The sequence below is a fragment of the Oncorhynchus nerka genome, linkage group LG4 (assembly GCF_034236695.1).
Source record: "Oncorhynchus nerka isolate Pitt River linkage group LG4, Oner_Uvic_2.0, whole genome shotgun sequence".
Taxonomy (NCBI): Eukaryota; Metazoa; Chordata; class Actinopteri; order Salmoniformes; family Salmonidae; genus Oncorhynchus; species Oncorhynchus nerka.
The window spans coordinates 9507322-9529938 of NC_088399.1; the positions used below are offsets into that span (position 1 = coordinate 9507322).

The 22617-nt window shown below is 47.4% G+C and overlaps 1 protein-coding gene across 1 annotated transcript in view; it reads right to left on the minus strand.

Moving 5' to 3' along the window:
* LOC115117097 (fibrillin-2) overlaps positions 1 to 22617 on the minus strand; it is a 261948-nt gene that overhangs the window by 77386 nt on the left and 161945 nt on the right. Inside the window, exons 29-35 of the mRNA XM_065017208.1 lie at positions 21076 to 21198; positions 18457 to 18582; positions 15236 to 15361; positions 14038 to 14160; positions 3413 to 3535; positions 1543 to 1668; positions 567 to 689 (exon numbers count right to left, since the gene is read on the minus strand). Coding sequence (XP_064873280.1) covers positions 567 to 689; positions 1543 to 1668; positions 3413 to 3535; positions 14038 to 14160; positions 15236 to 15361; positions 18457 to 18582; positions 21076 to 21198 — 870 coding nt within the window. The remainder of the gene's footprint in view (positions 1 to 566; positions 690 to 1542; positions 1669 to 3412; positions 3536 to 14037; positions 14161 to 15235; positions 15362 to 18456; positions 18583 to 21075; positions 21199 to 22617) is intronic.

The following is a 22617-nucleotide window of genomic DNA, read 5'->3' on the forward strand; positions in this document are numbered from 1 at the left end:
GTCAGAGCCAACCAACCAGCCTGAGCCAGCTAGCCAGCCAGTCAGAGACAGCCAACCAGCCTGAGCCACCTAGCCAGCCAGTCAGAGCCAGCCAATCAGCCTGAGCCAGCTAGCCAGCCAGTCAGAGCCAGCCAACCAGCCTGAGCCAGCTAGCCAGCCAGTCAGAGCCAGCCAACCAGCCTGAGCCAGCTAGCCAGCTAGCCAGAGCCAGCCAACCAGCCTGAGCCAGCTAGCCAGCCAGTCAGAGACAGCCAACCAGCCTGAGCCAGCTAGCCAGCCAGTCAGAGCCAGCCAACCAGCCTGAGCCAGCTAGCCAGCCAGTCAGAGACAGCCAACCAGTCAGAGCCAGCCAACCAGCCTGAGCCAGCTAGCCAGCCAGTCAGAGCCAGCCAACCAGCCTGAGCCAGCCAGCCAGCCAGTCAGAGCCAGCCAACCAGCCTGAGCCAGCTAGCCAGCCAGTCAGAGCCAGCCAACCAGCCTGAGCCAGCTAGCCAGCCAGTCAGAGCCAGCCAACCAGCCTGAGCCAGCTAGCCAGCCGGCCAGACGGACAGACGGTCATGTCATACCTGTACAGTTGCCTCCGGAGCGGTCCAGCTCGTAGCCGTGGTTACAGACACAGCGGAACATGCCTGGGATGTTCTTACACGTGCCAAACACACAGATATTCTGGAAGGTACACTCGTCAATATCTGCAGAGAATCAACAGGAGACAACGCAATCAACACATTTACCTTTTGACTTATTCATGGAAATGATCTTCATGTATATATGCAGTTATTCATATTTTGCATGTCCAAAGTACACGCAGTGTGTACACACACATTGGCCACTTTAATAAATAGATCACTAGTCACTTTTACAATGCCACTTTAATAATGTTCACATATCTTGCATCCTTCATCTCATACTGTATTGTGTATACTGTATTTTATACCATCTATTGCCTCTTGCCTATGCCGCTCTGTCATCGCTCATCCATATATTTACATGTATATATTCTTATTCCATTCCTTTACTTAGATTTGTGTGTATTAGGAAGTTGTTGTTGGAATTGTTAGATATTACTGCAATGTCGGGAACTGAAAGCACAAGCATTTCTCTACACTCGCAATAACACTCTGCTAACCATGTGTACGTGACCAATACAATTTGATTTGGAGGGTGTACCGTATGTCATTGCACTCGTGTTCCCAATGACGCCCTTAGGGGAAATGTAGAATTGTACTTGGTATTGTTATGTATTTGCCACAAACCTTCTTGTACAGGTTTGAATGAATAGAAACCTATATTGCATCAATAATGGCTCATCGTTGAGATGGCATTGGGTATTAGGGTGATGCTCTACACGATACGTAGGGTTAAGTCGGCACTTGACACTGGTCTGGGATCAGTTTAACATGTTCCCCTCTAATGGTTAAGGTTATGATAGTGGGAGGGGAAGCTGATCCTAGAGCTGTACCTAGAGGAAACTTCACCCCGGAGCTGCTATACACTCTATGAATGGACTGTGAGATAGATAGGGGACATGTGCCAGGCACTCACCTTGGCAGGTGCGTCTGTCCGGGGCAGGGGTGAAGCCCATCTCACACTCACAGCGGTAACCCCCCAGGGTGTTGAGACACTGGCCGTTCTCACACAGATTCACGTTCTCTGCACACTCATCCTCGTCTGTCACCACATAGGGATCAAACAGGGTTAACATCATATCTTCAAGACAATTCAGTGATGGAGAAGGACATTGAATTGTTATATAGACCAATGCCCATACATCCATGGTTGAGATGGGTCAGAGGGTCGGAATGTGATGATGATTCCTGGGTTCAAGGGTTAAGAGGTCAGCGGGTCAGAGGATCAGAGAGTTAGAGAGTTAGAATGTGTTGATGATCCCTGGGTCAGAGGGTCAGAGGGTTAGAGGGTTAGAATGTGTTGATGATCCCTGGGTCAGAGGGTTAGAGGGTTAGAATGTGTTGATGACCCCTGGGTCAGAGGGTTAGAGGGTTAGAATGTGTTGATGATCCCTGGGTCAGAGGGTTAGAATGTGTTGATGATCCCTGGGTCAGAGGGTCAGATGGTTAGAATGTGTTGATGATCCCTGGGTCAGAGGGTTAGAATGTGTTGATGATCCCTGGGTCAGAGGGTCAGAGGGTTATAATGTGTTGATGATCCCTGGGTCAGAGGGTTAGAGAGTTAGAATGTGTTGATGATCCCTGGGTCAGAGGGTTAGAATGTGTTGATGATCCCTGGGTCAGAGGGTCAGAGGGTTAGAGGGTTAGAATGTGTTGATGATCCCTGGGTCAGAGGGTTAGAATGTGTTGATGATCCCTGGGTCAGAGGGTCAGAGGGTTAGAATGTGTTGATGATCCCTGGGTCAGAGGGTCAGAGGGTTAGAATGTGTTGATGATCCCTGGGTCAGAGGGTTAGAGGGTTAGAATGTGTTGATGATCCCTGGGTCAGAGGGTCAGATGGTTAGAATGTGTTGATGATCCCTGGGTCAGAGGGTCAGAGGGTTAGAATGTGTTGATGATCCCTGGGTCAGAGGGTTAGAGGGTTAGAATGTGTTGATGATCCCTGGGTCAGAGGGTCAGAGGGTTAGAATGTGTTGATGATCCCTGGGTCAGAGGGTCAGAGGGTTAGAATGTGTTGATGATCCCTGGGTCAGAGGGTTAGAGGTTTGGAGGGTCGGGAGGAATGTGTTGCTTTGGTTAAAAGCCTCTACTAAATGACTATACACAAACATCTATTTATTTACAAATAAAGCATTTAAGAGAATTCAATTAACTGAATGTGAAAATATATGGCCTTAGTATTGGTTATTACTAGAACACAGTACATAACAGTACCTAACACTGGTTATGACATGAACACCAACAGTAGCATGGACAATACGGACAAGCCAACTCTCTGCAGCTGTTTAACGGTTACCATGGTAATATACACTGAGTGTACAAAACATTAAGAACACCTGCTCTTTCCATGACAGAGGCTGACCAGGTGAATCCAGGTGGAACCTATGGTCCCTTATTGCTGTCACTTGTTAAATCCACTTCAATCAGTGTAGATGAAGGGGAGACAGAAGATGTAAGTGCCTTTGAACGGGGCATGGTAGTAGGTGCCAGGCACCCCGGTTTGTGTCAAGAACTGCAACGCTGCTGGGTTTTTCACGCTCAACAGTTTCCCGTGTGTATCAAGAATGGTCCACCACCCAAAGGACATCCAGTCAACTTGACACAACTGTGGGAAGCATTGGAGTCAACATGGGCCAGCATCCCTGTGGAACGCTTTCGACACCTTGTAGTCCATGCCCCGACGAATTGATGCTGTTCTGAGGGCAAAAGGGGGGATGCAAGTCAATATTAAGAAGGTGTTCTTAATGTTCAGTATACTCAGTGTAGACAGAGTGTGAGTGTGTTACCTGAACAGGTGAAGCCGTCTCCAGTGAAGCCCTCAGCGCAGGCGCAGCGGTAGGAGCCGGGTGTGTTGAGACACTTGGCGTTTGCACTGCAGTGGCTTGTCCCATTGGTGCACTCATCCATATCTACAATACACACACACACACACTCACCACTGGGCTAGGGCTCTACCCAAGTTCAAATCGGTCCAATCAGAAAATGTCTAGCAACCAATTTCCCTATAGAAAGAGTATTCATTCTCATTTTGCTATATTTTCGATACATGAGTTGAATCCTAGCTAATACAAATTAATTTCCAGAATGGATTGTATCAGAGCCTTGAGCAAGGCTCCAAACTGCACCACGGCTGACTGCCCCACGGCGGACTGCCCCATGGCTGACTGCACTACGGCTGACAGTACCACGGCTGACTGCCCCATGGCTGACTGCACCATAGCTGACTGATCCATAGCTGACTGATCCATAGCTGACTGCTACATGGCTGACTACAACATGGCTGACTGCAACATGGCTGACTGATCCATAGCTGACTGATCCATAGCTGTCTGATCCATAGCTGACTGATCCATAGCTGACTGATCCATAGCTGTCTGATCCATAGCTGACTGATACATAGCTGACTGATCCATAGCTGACTGATCCATAGCTGACTGATCCATAGCTGACTGATCCATAGCTGTCTGATCCATAACTGACTGATCCATAGCTGACTGCAACATGGCTGACTACAACATGGCTGACTGAAACATAGCTGACTGCAACATAGCTGACTGCACCACGGCTGACTGCACCATAGCTGACTGATCCATAGCTGACTACAACATGGCTGGCTACAACATGGCTGACTACAACATGGCTGACTGCAACATGGCTGACTGAAACATAGCTGACTGCAACATAGCTGACTGATCAATAGCTGACTGATCCATGGCTGACTGCACCACAGCTGACTGCACCATAGCTGACTGATCCATAGCTGACTACAACATGGCTGACTACAACATGGCTGACTACAACATGGCTGACTGCAACATGGCTGACTGAAACATAGCTGACTGGGACATAGCTGACTGATCCATAGCTGACTGATCCATAGCTGACTGATACATAGCTGACTGATCCATAGCTGACTGCAACATGGCTGACTACAACATGGCTGACTGAAACATAGCTGACTGCAACATAGCTGACTGCACCACGGCTGACTGCACCATAGCTGACTGATCCATAGCTGACTGATCCATAGCTGTCTGATCCATAGCTGACTGCAACATAGCTGACTGCACCATTGCTGACTGATCCATAGCTGACTGCATCATAGCTGACTGCACCATAGCTGACTGATCCATAGCTGACTGCACCACAGCTGACTGATCCATAGCTGACTGATCCATAGCTGACTGCAACATAGCTGACTGATCCATAGCTGACTGATCCATAGCTGTCTGATCCATAGCTGTCTGATCCATAGCTGACTGATCCATAGCTGACTGATCCATAGCTCGTAAGTCGCTCTGGATAAGAGCGTCTGCTAAATGACTTAAATGTAAAATGTAAATGTAGCTGTCTGATCCATAGCTGACTGATCCATAGCTGACTGGTCCATAGCTGTCTGATCCATAACTGACTGATCCATAGCTGACTGATCCATAGCTGACTGGTCCATAGCTGTCTGATCCATAACTGACTGATCCATAGCTGACTGATCCATAGCTGTCTGATCCATAGCTGATTACAACATAGCTGACTGCAGCATAGCTGTCTGATCCATAGCTGACTGATCCATAGCTGTCTGATCCATAGCTGACTGCAACATAGCTGACTGCATCATAGCTGACTGATCCATAGCTGACTGATCCATAGCTGTCTGATCCATAGCTGACTGCAACATAGCTGACTGCATCATAGCTGACTGATCCATAGCTGACTGATCCATAGCTGACTGATCCATGATTCATAGATCCATAGCTGATCCATAGCTGTCTGATCCATAGCTGTCTGATCCATAGCTGTCTGATCCATAGCTGACTGCATCATAGCTGACTGCAACATAGGTGACTGCACCATAGCTGTCTGATCCATAACTGACTGATCCATAGCTGACTGATCCATAGCTGACTGATCCATAGCTGTCTGATCCATAACTGACTGATCCATAGCTGACTGATCCATAGCTGTCTGATTCATAGCTAACTGATCCATAGTTGACTGATCCATATCTGACTGATCCATAGCTGTCTGATCCATAGCTGACTGATCCATAGCTGACTGATCCATAGCTGACTGATCCATAGCTGACTGCAACATGGCTGACAGCATCATAGCTGACTGTTCCATAGCTGACTGATCCATAGCTGACTGATCCATAGCTGACTGATCCATAGCTGTCTGATCCATAGCTGACTGCAACATAGCTGACTGCACCATGGCTGACTGATCCATAGCTGACTGATCCATAGCTGACTGCAACATAGCTGACTGATCCATAGCTGTCTGATCCATAGCTGACTGTTCCATAGCTGACTGATCCATAGCTGGCTGATCCATAGCTGACTGATCCATAGCTGACTGATCCATAGCTGTCTGATCCATAGCTGATTACAACATAGCTGACTGCACCATGGCTGTCTGATCCATAGCTGACTGATCCATAGCTGACTGCAACATAGCTGACTGATCCATAGCTGTCTGATCCATAGCTGACTGCAACATAACTGACTGCACCACGGCTGACTGCACCATAGCTGACTGATCCATAGCTGACTGCACCATGGCTGTCTGATCCATAGCTGACTGATCCATAGCTGACTGCAACATAGCTGACTGCATCATGGCTGACTGATCCATAGCTGACTGATCCATAGCTGTCTGATCCATAGCTGACTGTATCATAGCTGTCTGATCCATAGCTGACTGATCCATAGCTGTCTGATCCATAGCTGACTGTACCATAGCTGTCTGATCCATAGCTGACTGAAACATAGCTGACTGATCCATAGCTGACTGATCCATACCTGTCTGATCCATAGCTGTCTGATACATAGCTGACTGATCCATAGCTGACTGATCCATAGCTGTCTGATCCATAGCTGACTGAAACATAGCTGACTGATCCATAGCTGACTGATCCATAGCTGACTGATCCATAGCTGTCTGATCCATAACTGACTGATCCATAGCTGACTGATCCATAGCTGACTAATCCATAGCTGACTGATCCATAGCTGACTGATCCATAGCTGTCTGATCCATAGCTGACTGATCCATAGCTGACTGATCCATAGCTGTCTGATCCATAGCTGACTGATACATAGCTGACTGATCCATAGCTGACTGATCCATAGCTGACTGATCCATAGCTGACTGATCCATAGCTGTCTGATCCATAACTGACTGATCCATAGCTGACTGCAACATGGCTGACTACAACATGGCTGACTGAAACATAGCTGACTGCAACATAGCTGACTGCACCACGGCTGACTGAAACATAGCTGACTGGGACATAGCTGACTGATCCATGGCTGACTACATCCATAGCTGACTGACAACATAGCTGACTGATCCATAGCTGCAACATGGCTGACTGCAACAAAGCTGACTGAAACATAGCTGACTCACATAGCTGACTGATCCATGGCTGACTGCACCATAGCTGACTGACAATAGATCCATGGCTGACTCCATAGCTGACTGATCCATAGCTGATCCATAGCTGACTAGCAACATGGCTGACTGCAACATGGCTGACTGCAACATAGCTGACTGCAACCATAGCTGACTGAAACATAGCTGACTGGGACATAGCTGACTGATCCATAGCTGACTGATCCATAGCTGACTGATGATCCATAGCTGACTGATCCATAGCTGACTGCAACATGGCTGACTGATCCAACATGGCTGACTGAAACATAGCTGACTGCAACATAGCTGACTGGTCCTGCACCACGACTGACTGCTGATCCATAGCTGACTGATCCATAGCTGACTGATCCATAGCTGTCTGATCCATAGCTGACTGCAACATAGCTGACTGCACCATTGCTGACTGATCCATAGCTGACTGCATCATAGCTGACTGCACCATAGCTGACTGATCCATAGCTGACTGCACCACAGCTGACTGATCCATAGCTGACTGATCCATAGCTGACTGAAACATAGCTGACTGATCCATAGCTGACTGATCCATAGCTGTCTGATCCATAGCTGTCTGATCCATAGCTGACTGATCCATAGCTGACTGATCCATAGCTCTGATCCAAGTCGCTCTGACTGCATCAAGAGCGTGACTGCTAAATGACTTAAATGTAAAATGTAAATGTAGCTGTCTGATCCATAGCTGACTGATCCATAGCTGACTGGTCCATAGCTGTCTGATCCATAACTGACTGATCCATAGCTGACTGATCCATAGCTGACTGGTCCATAGCTGTCTGATCCATAACTGACTGATCCATAGCTGACTGATCCATAGCTGACTGATCCATAGCTGTCTGATCCATAGCTGTCTGATCCATAGCTGACTGCAACATAGCTGACTGCAACATGGCTGACTGAAACATAGCTGACTGCAACATAGCTGACAGCATCATAGCTGACTGTTCCATAGCTGACTGATCCATAGCTGGCTGATCCATAGCTGACTGATCCATAGCTGACTGATCCATAGCTGACTGCAACATGGCTGACTACAACATGGCTGACTGAAACGTAGCTGACTGCAACATAACTGACTGCACCACGGCTGCCTGCACCATAGCTGACTGATCCATAGCTGACTGATCCATAGCTGTCTGATCCATAGCTGATTACAACATAGCTGACTGCAGCATAGCTGTCTGATCCATAGCTGACTGATCCATAGCTGTCTGATCCATAGCTGACTGCAACATAGCTGACTGCATCATAGCTGACTGATCCATAGCTGACTGATCCATAGCTGTCTGATCCATAGCTGACTGCAACATAGCTGACTGCATCATAGCTGACTGATCCATAGCTGGCTGATCCATAGCTGTCTGATTCATAGCTGACTGATCCATAGCTGTCTGATCCATAGCTGTCTGATCCATAGCTGTCTGATCCATAGCTGACTGCATCATAGCTGACTGCAACATAGGTGACTGCACCATAGCTGTCTGATCCATAACTGACTGATCCATAGCTGACTGATCCATAGCTGACTGATCCATAGCTGTCTGATCCATAACTGACTGATCCATAGCTGACTGATCCATAGCTGTCTGATTCATAGCTAACTGATCCATAGTTGACTGATCCATATCTGACTGATCCATAGCTGTCTGATCCATAGCTGACTGATCCATAGCTGACTGATCCATAGCTGACTGATCCATCCATAGCTGACTGCAATATGGCTGACAGCTGATCATAGCTGACTGTTCCATAGCTGACTGATCCATAGCTGACTGATCCATAGCTGACTGATCCATAGCTGTCTGATCCATAGCTGACTGCAACTGAGCTGAGCTGTCTGATGGCTGACTGATCCATAGCTGACTGATCCATAGCTGACTGCAACATAGCTGACTGATCCATAATCCATGGCTGACTGACCATAATCCATAGCTGACTGAAACATAGCTGACTGCAACATAGATGACTGAGCTGCTGATCCATAGCTGACTGCACCATAGCTGACTGATCCATAGCTGACTGATCCATAGCTGTCTGATCCATGAGATCCATGATGTCTGATCCAACTGATAGCTGACTGCACCATGGCTGTCTGATCCATAGCTGACTGATCCATAGCTGACTGCAACATAGCTGACTGCATCATGGCTGACTGATCCATAGCTGACTGATCCATAGCTGATCCATAGCTGATCCATAGCTGTCTGATCCATAGCTGACTGATCCATAGCTGACTGCACCATAGCTGATCCATAGCTGACTGAAACATAGCTGACTGCATCCATAGCTGTCTGATCCATACCTGTCTGATCCATAGCTGACTGATCCATAGCTGACTGATCCATAGCTGTCTGATCCATAGCTGTCTGATCCATAGCTGACTGATCCATAGCTGACTGATCCATAGCTGACTGATCCATAGCTGACTGATCCATGGTCTGATCCATAACTGCTGATCCATAGATCCATAGCTGACTGTTCCATAGCTGACTGATCCATAGCTGGCTGATCCATAGCTGACTGATCCATAGCTGACTGAAACATAGCTGACTGCAACATAGCTGACAGCATCATAGCTGACTGTTCCATAGCTGACTGATCCATAGCTGGCTGATCCATAGCTGACTGATCCATAGCTGACTGATCCATAGCTGGCTGATCCATAGCTGGCTGATCCATAGCTGACTGATCCATAGCTGGCTGATCCATAGCTGTCTGATCCATAACTGACTCATCCATAGCTGACTGTAACATAGCTGACTGATCCATAGCTGATGGCTGATGACTGAAACATAGCTGACTGCATCCATAACTGACTGCACCATAGCTGACTGCACCATAGCTGACTGATCCATAGCTGACTGATCCATAGCTGTCTGATCCATAGCTGACTGCAACATAGCTGACTGATCCATAGCTGTCTGATCCATAGCTGACTGCATCATAGCTGACTGCACCATAGCTGTCTGATCCATAGCTGACTGATCCATAACTGTCTGATCCATAGCTGACTGCAACATAGCTGTCTGATCCATAGCTGACTGATCCATAGCTGTCTGATCCATAGCTGACTGCATCATAGCTGACTGCACCATAGCTGTCTGATCCATAGCTGACTGATCCATAGCTGTCTGATCCATAGCTGACTGCAACATAGCTGACTGCATCATAGCTGTCTGATCCATAGCTGACTGATCCATAGCTGTCTGATCCATAGCTGTCTGATCCATAGCTGACTGTACCATAGCTGACAGCATCATAGCTGACTGTTACATAGATGACTGATCCATAGCTGGCTGATCCATAGCTGACTGATCCATAGCTGACTGATCCATAGCTGACTGCAACATGGCTGACTACAACATGGCTGACTGATCCATAGCTGTCTGATCCATAGCTGACTGCAACATAGCTGACTGCATCATAGCTGACTGATCCATAGCTGACTGATCCATAGCTGTCTGATCCATAGCTGTCTGATCCATAGCTGACTGCATCATAGCTGACTGCATCATAGCTGACTGCAACATAGCTGACTGCACCATAGCTGTCTGATCCATAACTGACTGATCCATAGCTGACTGATCCATAGCTGTCTGATCCATAGCTGTCTGATCCATAGCTGACTGCAACATAGCTGACTGCATCACAGCTGACTGATCCATAGCTGTCTGATCCATAGCTGACTGCAACATAGCTGACTGCATCATAGCTGACTGATACATAGCTGACTGATCCATAGCTGTCTGATCCATAGCTGTCTGATCCATAGCTGACTGCATCATAGCTGACTGCATCATAGCTGACTGCAACATAGCTGACTGCACCATAGCTGTCTGATCCATAACTGACTGATCCATAGCTGACTGATCCATAGCTGTCTGATCCATAGCTGACTGATCCATAGCTGACTGATCCATAGCTGACTGATACATAGCTGACTGATCCATAGCTGACTGATCCATAGCTGGCTGATCCATAGCTGACTGATCCATAGCTGACTGAAACATAGCTGACTGCAACATAGCTGACAGCATCATAGCTGACTGTTCCATAGCTGACTGATCCATAGCTGGCTGATCCATAGCTGACTGATCCATAGCTGACTGATCCATAGCTGGCTGATCCATAGCTGTCTGATCCATAGCTGACTGATCCATAGCTGTCTGATCCATAGCTGACTGTTCCATAGATGACTGATCCATAGCTGGCTGATCCATAGCTGACTGATCCATAGCTGACTGATCCATAGCTGACTGCAACATGGCTGACGACATCATGGCTGACTGAAACATAGCTGACTGCAACATAACTGACTGCACCATAGCTGACTGATCCATAGCTGACTGATCCATAGCTGTCTGATCCATAGCTGATTACAACATAGCTGACTGCACCATGGCTGACTGATCCATAGCTGACTGATCCATAGCTGTCTGATCCATAGCTGACTGCAACATAGCTGACTGATCCATAGCTGTCTGATCCATAGCTGACTGCATCATAGCTGACTGCACCATAGCTGTCTGATCCATAGCTGACTGATCCATAGCTGTCTGATCCATAGCTGACTGCAACATAGCTGACTGATCCATAGCTGACTGATCCATAGCTGTCTGATCCATAGCTGTCTGATCCATAGCTGACTGATCCATAACTGACTGATCCATAGCTGACTGCACCACGACTGACTGCACCATAGCTGACTGATCCATAGCTGACTGCATCATAGCTGACTGCATCATAGCTGTCTGATCCATAGCTGTCTGATCCATAACTGACTGATCCATAGCTGACTGCATCATAGCTGACTGCATCATAGCTGACTGCAACATAGCTGACTGCACCACGGCTGACTGCACCACGGCTGACTGATCCATAACTGACTGATCCATAGCGGACTGATCCATAGCTGACTGATCCATAGCTGACTGATACATAGCTGACTGATCCATAGCTGACTGATCCATAGCTGACTGCATCATAGCTGACTGCATCATAGCTGACTGCAACATAGCTGACTGCACCACGGCTGACTGCACCACGGCTGACTGATCCATAACTGACTGATCCATAGCTGACTGATCCATAGCTGACTGATCAATAGCTGACTGATCCATAGTTGACTGATCCATAGCTGACTGATCCATAGCTGGCTGATCCATAGCTGTCTGATCCATAACTGACTGATCCATAGCTGACTGTAACATGGCTGACGACAACATGGCTGACTGAAACATAGCTGACTGCAACATAACTGACTGCACCACGGCTGACTGCACCATAGCTGACTGATCCATAGCTGACTGATCCATAGCTGTCTGATCCATAGCTGATTACAACATAGCTGACTGCACCATGGCTGACTGATCCATAGCTGACTGATCCATAGCTGTCTGATCCATAGCTGACTGCAACATAGCTGACTGATCCATAGCTGTCTGATCCATAGCTGACTGCATCATAGCTGACTGCACCATAGCTGTCTGATCCATAGCTGACTGATCCATAGCTGTCTGATCCATAGCTGACTGCAACATAGCTGACTGCATCATAGCTGACTGCATCATAGCTGTCTGATCCATAGCTGTCTGATCCATAACTGACTGATCCATAACTGTCTGATCCATAGCTGTCTGATCCATAGCTGACTGCATCATAGCTGACTGCACCACGGCTGACTGATCCATAACTGACTGATCCATAGCTGACTGCACCACGGCTGACTGCACCACGGCTGACTGATCCATAACTGACTGATCCATAGCTGACTGATCCATAGCTGACTGATCCATAGCTGACTGATACATAGCTGACTGATCCATAGCTGACTGCATCATAGCTGACTGCATCATAGCTGACTGCAACATAGCTGACTGCACCACGGCTGACTGCACCACGGCTGACTGATCCATAACTGACTGATCCATAGCTGACTGATCCATAGCTGACTGATCCATAGCTGACTGATACATAGCTGACTGATCCATAGCTGACTGATCCATAGCTGACTGCATCATAGCTGACTGCATCATAGCTGACTGCAACATAGCTGACTGCACCACGGCTGACTGCACCACGGCTGACTGATCCATAACTGACTGATCCATAGCTGACTGATCCATAGCTGACTGATCAATAGCTGACTGATCCATAGTTGACTGATATATAGCTGACTGATCCATAGCTGACTGATACATAGCTGACTGATCCATAGCTGACTGATATATAGCTGACTGATCCATAGCTGTATGTGTGTATCGGGAGTGGGGTAAAAGCAAAAAGTAATTTCCATGCAATGAATATGATCAAGTAGTCTTCTGCTTATGAAAGGGGATTGAATCCTTGCACTCAACATGATTATTGTGTTGATTGTTGTGTTCATCTGTCCTTTGAACCCTATTTTAAACTCTTTTCTACCTGGATTCACAGTTCAAAAGGAATGCTGACTGCATGAATTAGCCAATCATTGTCTCACGTCAGATGGCGTCACTCCTATGACACGCTCGTCCCTCAACCGATATGTTTTAAACGCATGGAACTGATCTCTAAAAATCTAGATTTTGCCCATCCGCACAACACTAGTTCCTAATTCTGAAAAGAAAATCACTCCGCTCTAGGTAGCTATGACGCACCAGTTGCTATGGCAAACCATGCTAGATCAGCTGAGCAAACCTGCTCCAGCTAGCAGCCTAGTGCAAGATGTTTGAAGGGCCATACAGTAGCTAGTTTGCCAGAAACCGACTGAATCCCTGTCAAGGCTCTGATGAAGATCGAAGATCTGAACATACATTTGCAACCATTAATGTATTTTGTGTTTTGCAGAGAAGTTGATTTGATTGATCATTATTTATGTTTTCCCAAGATACAGTTCCTTTTTTTTTGTCTAGTATCTTAGCCAGTGGAAAGTGTATACATTCAGAGTATGGACTGAGCAGATGGAGGTTGGAGGCTGGGGGCCTACCTATACAGTTGACTCCGTTGCCCACCCAGCCGACACGACAGGAACAGTGGAAGTCCCCGGGGACGTTGATACAGTTGGCGTTGACGTCACAGTTGTGAGCTCCGATCTCACACTCATCCATGTCTACACAGAAGGAGTGACATTCAGTAATTCCAATACAGGACATCTCACAGAAGCCAGACATATTTGCTTTAATAAATTGCAATAAATCCATAATTAATGTTGATTTACAGTACCAGTCAAAAGTTTGGACACACCTACTCATTCAAGGGTTTTTCTTTATTTGTACTATTTTCTACATTGTACAATAATAGTTGAAGACGTCAAAACTATGAAATAACACATATGGAATCATGTAGTAACCAAAAAAGTGTTAAACAAATCAAAATAGATGTGAGATTCTTCAAAGTAGCCACCCTTTGCCTTGATGACAGCTTTGCAGACTCTTGGCATCCATTCAAATACTTTACTGAATACAATACTATTTAATTTAATGAGTTCCAACACTCTACATCTTTATTTTGGTACTCATATGTACCAAATACCCTGAAGGTTATTCAACAAGCTATAGCTAATGGCTAAAGTTAATTGTGTAAAAACCTTCTATAAACAAACATAACTAGCTACCTTTCTTTGCCTGTTCATTAACTAGATACAGAGACTAGCTGCTTGACTTTCAGCGTTAGCTAAAGTTAGCTAGCTAACTAATCAAAATGTCTGTTTGCATTAATTGATTGACCTCAGCTTGAATACCACCATATAGCTAGCTATCTGCAGTAGCCTAGGTTGTTCTCAGCCACTTCTTATGACTGTCAGCCTGTTGCAGGCAGCAACAGCTGTGTTGTTGCTCGACCCGGTTAGATAGAACTCTGTGAGATTCGTCTGAAATGATGTTAGCAAAAAGGTAGCACATCGTTGGTTCTTAATAGACGAAAATGTGCACGCAAGGGCGATAAATTATACATTTATTTAAAAAAAAAAAAAGTAAGTACAATGGTCACTTAATGGACGCTACTCTGAAATCTCCAACGACCCTGATACAAATCCAGCATGTGGTTTTTGGTAACGGAAGGACAGCTCATGACGAGAGGCGGGGAGTGTGTTGTGGGCCTCCAATCAAGTTGATTTGCGAATGTTCATCAACAATGTTGTCCTATTGGCTTAGATATTGTGGCAGGGAGATTTGACTCTCTCTCACCTGTACATCCAGAAGTTCCCTTCTTGACTGAGTAGCCAGGCTGACAGTGGCAGATGAACGATCCCTTGGTGTTCTCGCACTCGCCGTGCATACAGATGTTGGCGTTCAGGTCACACTCATTCACATCTGGAGAGGGAGGAGAGGGGGACGAAGAGGAGTGGGAGGAGGAGGAGGACGGGAGGAGGACGGGAGGAGGAGGAGGACGGGAGGAGGAAGGAGAAGGAGGAGGACAGGAGGAGGAGGAAGAGCAGGAGGAAGGAGGAGAAGGAGGAGGACGGGAGGAGGAAGGAGGAGGAGGAGGACGGGAGGAGGAACGAGAAGGAGAAGGAGGAGGACGGGAGGAGGAAGGAGGAGGAGGAGGAAGAGCAGGAGGAAGGAGGAGGAGGAGCGGGAGGAAGAGGAGGAGGACGGGAGGAGGAAGGATGAGGAGGAGCGGGAGGAGGAGCAGGAGGAGGAGTAGCGGGAGGAGGAAGGAGGAGGAGGAGCGGGAGGAGGAGGAGGACGGGGGGAGGAAGGAGGGAGGAAGAGCGGGGGGAGGAGCAGGAGGGAGGAGGAGCAGGAGGAGGAGGGGCGGGAGGAGGAAGGAGGAGGAGGAGCGGGAGGAGGAGGAGGACGGGAGGAGGAAGGAGGAGGTGGAGCGGGAGGAGGAGCAGGAGGAGGAGGAGCAGGAGGAGGAGGGCGGGAGGAGGAAGGAGGAGGAGGAGCGGGAGGAGGAGGAGGACGGGGGGAGGAAGGAGGAGGGGGAGCGGGCGGAGGAGCAGGAGGAGGAGGGCGGGAGGAGGAGGAGGAGGAGGAGCGGGAGGAGGAGGAGGACGGGGGGAGGAAGGAGGAGGAAGAGCGGGGGGAGGAGCAGGAGGAGGAGGAGCAGGAGGAGGAGGGCGGGAGGAGGAAGGAGGAGGAGGAGCGGGAGGAGGAGGAGGACGGGAGGAGGAAGGAGGAGGTGGAGCGGGAGGAGGAGCAGGAGGAGGAGGACGGGAGGAGGAAAGAGGAGGAGGAGCGGGGGGACGGGAGGAGGAAGAGAGGGAGGAGGAGGAAGAGCAGGGAGGAAGGAGGAGGAGGAGCGGGAGGAAGAGGAGGAGGACGGGAGGAGGAAGGATGAGGAGGAGCGGGTGGAGGAGCAGGAGGAGGAGGAGCGGGAGGAGGAGGACGGGAGGAGGAAGGAGCAGGAGGAGCGGGAGGAGGAGCAGGAGGAGGAGGGCGGGAGGAGGAAGGAGGAGGAGGAGCGGGAGGAGAAGGAGGACGGGAGGAGGAAGGAGGAGGAGGAGCGGGGGAGGAGCAGGAGGAGGAGGAGCAGGAGGAGGAGGGCGGGAGGAGGAAGGAGGAGGAGGAGCGGGAGGAGGAGGAGGACGGGAGGAGGAAGGATGAGGAGGAGCGGGAGGAGGAGCAGGAGGAGGAGGAGGAGGAGCGGGAGGAGGAGGACGGGAGGAGGAAGGAGCAGGAGGAGCGGGAGGAGGAGCAGGAGGAGGAGGGCGGGAGGAGGAAGGAGGAGGAGGAGCGGGAGGAGAAGGAGGATGGGAGGAGGAAGGAGGAGGAGGAGCGGGGGAGGAGCAGGAGGAGGAGGAGCAGGAGGAGGAGGGCGGGAGGAGGAAGGAGGAGGAGGAGCGGGAGGAGGAGGAGGACGGGAGGAGGAAGGAGGAGGAGGAACGGGAGGAGGAGCAGGAGGAGGAGGAGCGGGAGGAGGAGGACGGGAGGAGGAAGGAGCAGGAGGAGCGGGAGGAGGAGCAGGAGGAGGAGGGCGGGAGGAGGAAGGAGGAGGAGGAGCGGGAGGAGGAGGAGGACGGGAGGAGGAAGGAGGAGGAGGAGCGGGGGAGGAGCAGGAGGAGGAGGAGCAGGAGGAGGAGGGTGGGAGGAGGAAGGAGGAGGAGGAGCGGGAGGAGGAGGAGGACGGGAGGAGGAAGGAGGAGGAGGAGGCGGGAGGAGGAGCAGGAGGAGGAGGACGGGAGGAGGAAACAGGAGGAGGAGCGGGGGGATGGGAGGAGGAAGAGAGGGAGGAGGAGGAGGAAGAGAGGGAGGAGGAGGAGGAGGAAGAGAGGGAGTAGTTATAAATCTTACCCGGCACCGATCAAATTTCAGGTCTTGTGAGCATTCTGTGCAACTTTTGGAGCACGTTTACTTGAACTGAGTAGCCATGCTGACAGTGGCAGATGAACGATCCCTTGGTGTTCATAGATTTAGACAGAGGCCAAGTAGGCTACCGTGGCTATGTGAACATAATATAGGTCTACTAGAGTGATTTATATGACAAGACTACATTAACATTTGTGTGGTGTTCAATGTAAGCCTACATTCTTGACATTTAGCCACACCATATGATCTGATATGTGTGTGTGTGTGCGCGCAGGTTTGCTCCCATGTTCACGTGCACACGTGTGTGTATGAGTGCAGACGTGTGTGTATCTGTGTGTGAGTGTGCTCCCGTGTAAACATGTGTGTATGAGTGTGTGTGTGTGTGCTCCTGTGTGTGTGTGTGTGTGTGTGTGTGTGTGTGTGTGTGTGTGTGTGTGTGTGTGTGTGTGTGTGTGTGCAGGTTTGCTCCCATGTTCACGTGCACACGTGTGTGTATGAGTGCAGACGTGTGTGTATCTGTGTGTGAGTGTGCTCCCGTGTAAACATGTGTGTATGAGTGTGTGTGTGTGTGCTCCTGTGTGTGTGTGTGTGTGTGTGTGTGTGTGTGTGTGTGTGTGTGTGTGTGTGTGTGTGTGTGTGTGTGTGTGTGTGTGCGCGCAGGTTTGCTCCCATGTTCACGTGCACACGTGTGTGTATGAGTGCAGACGTGTGTGTATCTGTGTGTGAGTGTGCTCCCGTGTAAACATGTGTGTATGAGTGTGTGTGTGTGTGTGTGTGTGTGTGTGTGTGTGTGTGTGTGTGTGTGTGTGCGCGCAGGTTTGCTCCCATGTTCACGTGCACACGTGTGTGTATGAGTGCAGACCTGTGTGTATCTGTGTGTGAGTGTGCTCCCGTGTAAACATGTGTGTATGAGTGTGTGTGTGTGCTCCTGTGTGTGTGTGTGTGTGTGTGTGTGTGTGTGTGTGTGTGTGTGTGTGTGTGTGTGTGTGTGTGTGTGTGTGCGCGCAGGTTTGCTCCCATGTTCACGTGCACACGTGTGTGTATGAGTGCAGACGTGTGTGTATCTGTGTGTGAGTGTGCTCCCGTGTAAACATGTGTGTATGAGTGTGTGTGTGTGTGCTCCTGTGTGTGTGTGTGTGTGTGTGTATAGATACCTATGCAGAGCCTCATGTTCAGGGCAGCCATAAAGCCGTCGTAGCACAGACAGTGGTAATCCCCTGGGATGTTAGTGCACTGTCCTCCGTCACATATGTCAGGCTCCTGCTCACACTCATCCACATCTGGAGACAGAGAGGGAGGGGGAGGAGGGGGAAGAGGGGGAGAAGAACATGGGGGAGATGGCAGGGAGGAGTAAAAAAAAGAAGGAGAGAAATGCAAGAGAGAGAAAACAAGAGATAAGGACAGTGAGTGAGGGAGGGAGGGTATAAAAGAGAAAGTTGGAGAGAGAAAGTTAGAGAGAGAGAGAGAGAGAGAGAGAAAGTTAGAGAGAGAGAGAGAGAGAGAGAGAGAGAAAGAGAGAGAAAGTTATATATATATATATATAGAGAGAGAGAGAGAGAGAGAGAGAGAGAGAGAGAGAGAGAGAGAGAGAGAAAGAGAAAGTTATAGAGAGAGAGAGAGAAAGAGAAAGTTATAGAGAGAGAGAGAGAGAGAGAGAGAGAGAGAGAGAGAGAGAGAGAGAGAAAGTTAGAGAGAGAGAGAGTGGAAAAAGAGTGAACGTTAGTAGAGTGCACTAGACAGAACAGCCGGTGAGCAGCTGAGTAGAAAGTGTGAGTCAACTTCAGTCATCAGCATCTCTGACTGGCTGTCTGTCTGACTGGCTGTCTGTTTGACTGGCTGACTGGCTGTCTGTATGACTGTCTGTATGACTGTCTGTATGACTGGCGGTCTGTCTGTATGTCTGACTGTCTGTCTGTATGACTGTCTGTATGACTGGCTGTATGACTGGCTGTCGGATTGGCTGACTGGCTGTCCATCTGACTGACTGGCTGTCTTACTGACTGACTGGCTCACTGTCCATCTGACTGGCTGACTGGCTGGCTGACTGGCTGGCTGGCTGGCTGGCTGACTGTCTGTCTGACTGGCTCACTGTCTATCCGTCTGTCTGTCTGTCTGTCTGGCTGGCCGTCTGGCTGACTGGCTGCTTGACTGGCTGTCTGGTTGACTGGCTGATTGTCTGTCTGTCCGTCTGGCTGACTGTCCGTCTGTAAGAGTGATGGCTGCCCTGGACTGTATACCTTTACACAATACCATCCAGGCACTATAGGCTGGAATGGGGATGCCAGAGTTAGGGGTTCCATACAGTACAGGTGGTACTGTACAATACTGTACACTGTGTACTGCAGGTGGTATCAATATTGCTTGAATGAATATATCATACAGAGAGCTAGGGTTATGGAAGTGGTGGGATTGCATTATGCCCTTATTCTGAAATGTTGTCTTTAACAGTGGAGTCAATTCCATTTGAACTTTATGAATGGAATTTGTCAAATTAAGTATTTTACTCACATACTGTATAGAGTAACCAGGTATTATATACTGTATATAGTAACCAGGTAGTATAAACTGTATAGAGTAACCAGGTAGTTTACTCACATACTGTATAGAGTATCCAGGTATTATATACTGTATTTAGTAACCAGGTATTATATACTGTATATAGTAACCAGGTATTATATACTGTATATAGCAACAAGATAGTACAGACTGTATAGAGTAACCAGGTAGTACAGACTGTACATAGTAACCAGGTAGTACAGACTGTTTAGAGTAACCAGGTAGTACAGACTGTATATAGTAACCAGGTATTATAGACTGTATATAGTAACCAGGTAATATAGACTGTATATAGTAACCAGGTAGTACAGACTGTTTAGAGTACCAGGTAGTACAGACTGTATATAGTAACCAGGTAGTACAGACTGTATATAGTAACCAGGTAGTACAGACTGTATAGAGTAACCAGGTAGTACAGACTGTTTAGAGTACCAGGTAGTACAGACTGTAGAGTACCAGGTAGTACAGACTGTGTATAGTACAGACTGTTTAGAGTACCAGGTAGTACAGACTGTATATAGTAACCAGGTAGTACAGACTGTATATAGTAACCAGGTAGTACAGACTGTTTAGAGTACCAGGTAGTACAGACTGTGTATAGTAACCAGGTAGTACAGACTGTTTAGAGTACCAGGTAGTACAGACTGTATATAGTAACCAGGTAGTACAGACTGTATATAGTAACCAGGTAGTACAGACTGTATATAGTAACCAGGTAGTACAGACTGTATATAGTAACCAGGTAGTACAGACTGTTTAGAGTACCAGGTAGTACAGACTGTGTATAGTAACCAGGTAGTACAGACTGTATATAGTAACCAGGTAGTACAGACTGTTTAGAGTACCAGGTAGTACAGACTGTATATAGTAACCAGGTAGTACAGACTGTTTAGAGTACCAGGTAGTACAGACTGTATATAGTAACCAGGTAGTACAGACTGTATATAGTAACCAGGTAGTACAGACTGTGTATAGTAACCAGGTAGTACAGACTGTATATAGTAACCAGGTAGTACAGACTGTTTAGAGTACCAGGTAGTACAGACTGTATATAGTAACCAGGTAGTACAGACTGTTTAGAGTACCAGGTAGTACAGACTGTATATAGTAACCAGGTAGTACAGACTGTGTATAGTAACCAGGTAGTACCGACTGTGTATAGTAACCAGGTAGTACCGACTGTTTAGAGTAGATGAGAATTGAAAGGATGTGTTTACCAGAACAGCTTCTCTCGTCTGTCATCAGTGCATAGCCATTGTTGCAGCTACACGTATAACTCCCCTCTGAGTTGGTGCAGTGCAGGTCACAGCCCCCATTCTCAATGGTACACTCATCAATATCTGAAAAAAACACACACACAGTTGGTCTTATTGAATGAAAACGAAGGAAAACAGGCTAGGAACAACTAAGAAAACATGTTAGGAACAACTAAGGAAACAGGTTAGGAACAACTAAGGAAACAGGTTAGGAACAACTAAGGAAACAGGCTAGGACAACTAAGGAAACAGGCTACGAACAACTAAGGAAACAGGCTAGGAACAACTAAGGAAACAGGTTAGGAACAACTAAGGAAACAGGCTAGGAACAACTAAGGAAACAGGTTAGGAACAACTAAGGAACAGGCTAGGAACAACTAAGGAAACAGGCTACGAACAACTAAGGAAACAGGCTAGGAACAACTAAGGAAACAGGTTAGGAACAACTAAGGAAACAGGTTAGGAACAACTAAGGAAACAGGTTAGGAACAACTAAGGAAACAGGCTAGGAACAACTAAGGAAACAGGTTAGGAACAACTAAGGAAAAAGGTTAGGAACAACTAAGGAAACAGGTTAGGAACAACTAAGGAAACAGGTTAGGAACAACTAAGGAAACAGGCTAGGAACAACTAAGGAAACAGGTTAGGAACAACTAAGGAAACAGGCTAGGAACAACTAAGGAAACAGGTTAGGAACAACTAAGGAAACATGTTAGGAACAACTAAGGAAACAGGTTAGGAGCAACTAAGGAAACATGTTAGGAACAACTAAGGAAACAGGTTAGGAACAACTAAGGAAACAGGTTAGGAACAACTAAGGAAACAGGTGAAACAACTTATCTACCCTCTCACAGGTGTAATTCTTTATTGTATGTGAAGCAATACAAAATAGCTAGCATGACATGTTAGCTAGCATGTTATTGAATGTAATAAATAGCTAGGATGACATGTTAGCTAGCATGTTATTGAATGTAATAAATAGCTAGCATGACATGTTAGCTAGCATGTTATTGAATGTAATAAATAGCTAGGATGACATGTTAGCTAGCATGTTATTGAATGTAATAAATAGCTAGGATGACATGTTAGCTAGCATGTTATTGAATGTAATAAATAGCTAGCATGTCATTGAATGTAATAAATAGCTAGCATGTCATTGAATGTAATAAATAGCTAGCATGTTATTGAATGTAATACATAGCTAGCATGTTATTGAATGTAATAAATAGCTAGCATGTCATTGAATGTAATAAATAGCTAGCATGTCATTGAATGTAATAAATAGCTAGCATGTTATTGAATGTAATAAATAGCTAGCATGTTATTGAATGTAATAAATAGCTAGCATGTTATTGAATGTAATACATAGCTAGCATGTTATTGAATGTAATAGCTCTAAGATTGATTTCTCAAGAGTACAAAAGAAAAACAGAACTTTAGAACATGTAAACCTGAGTAAATAACACGTAGCATGACATCATATATAACATATGACTCATCTTT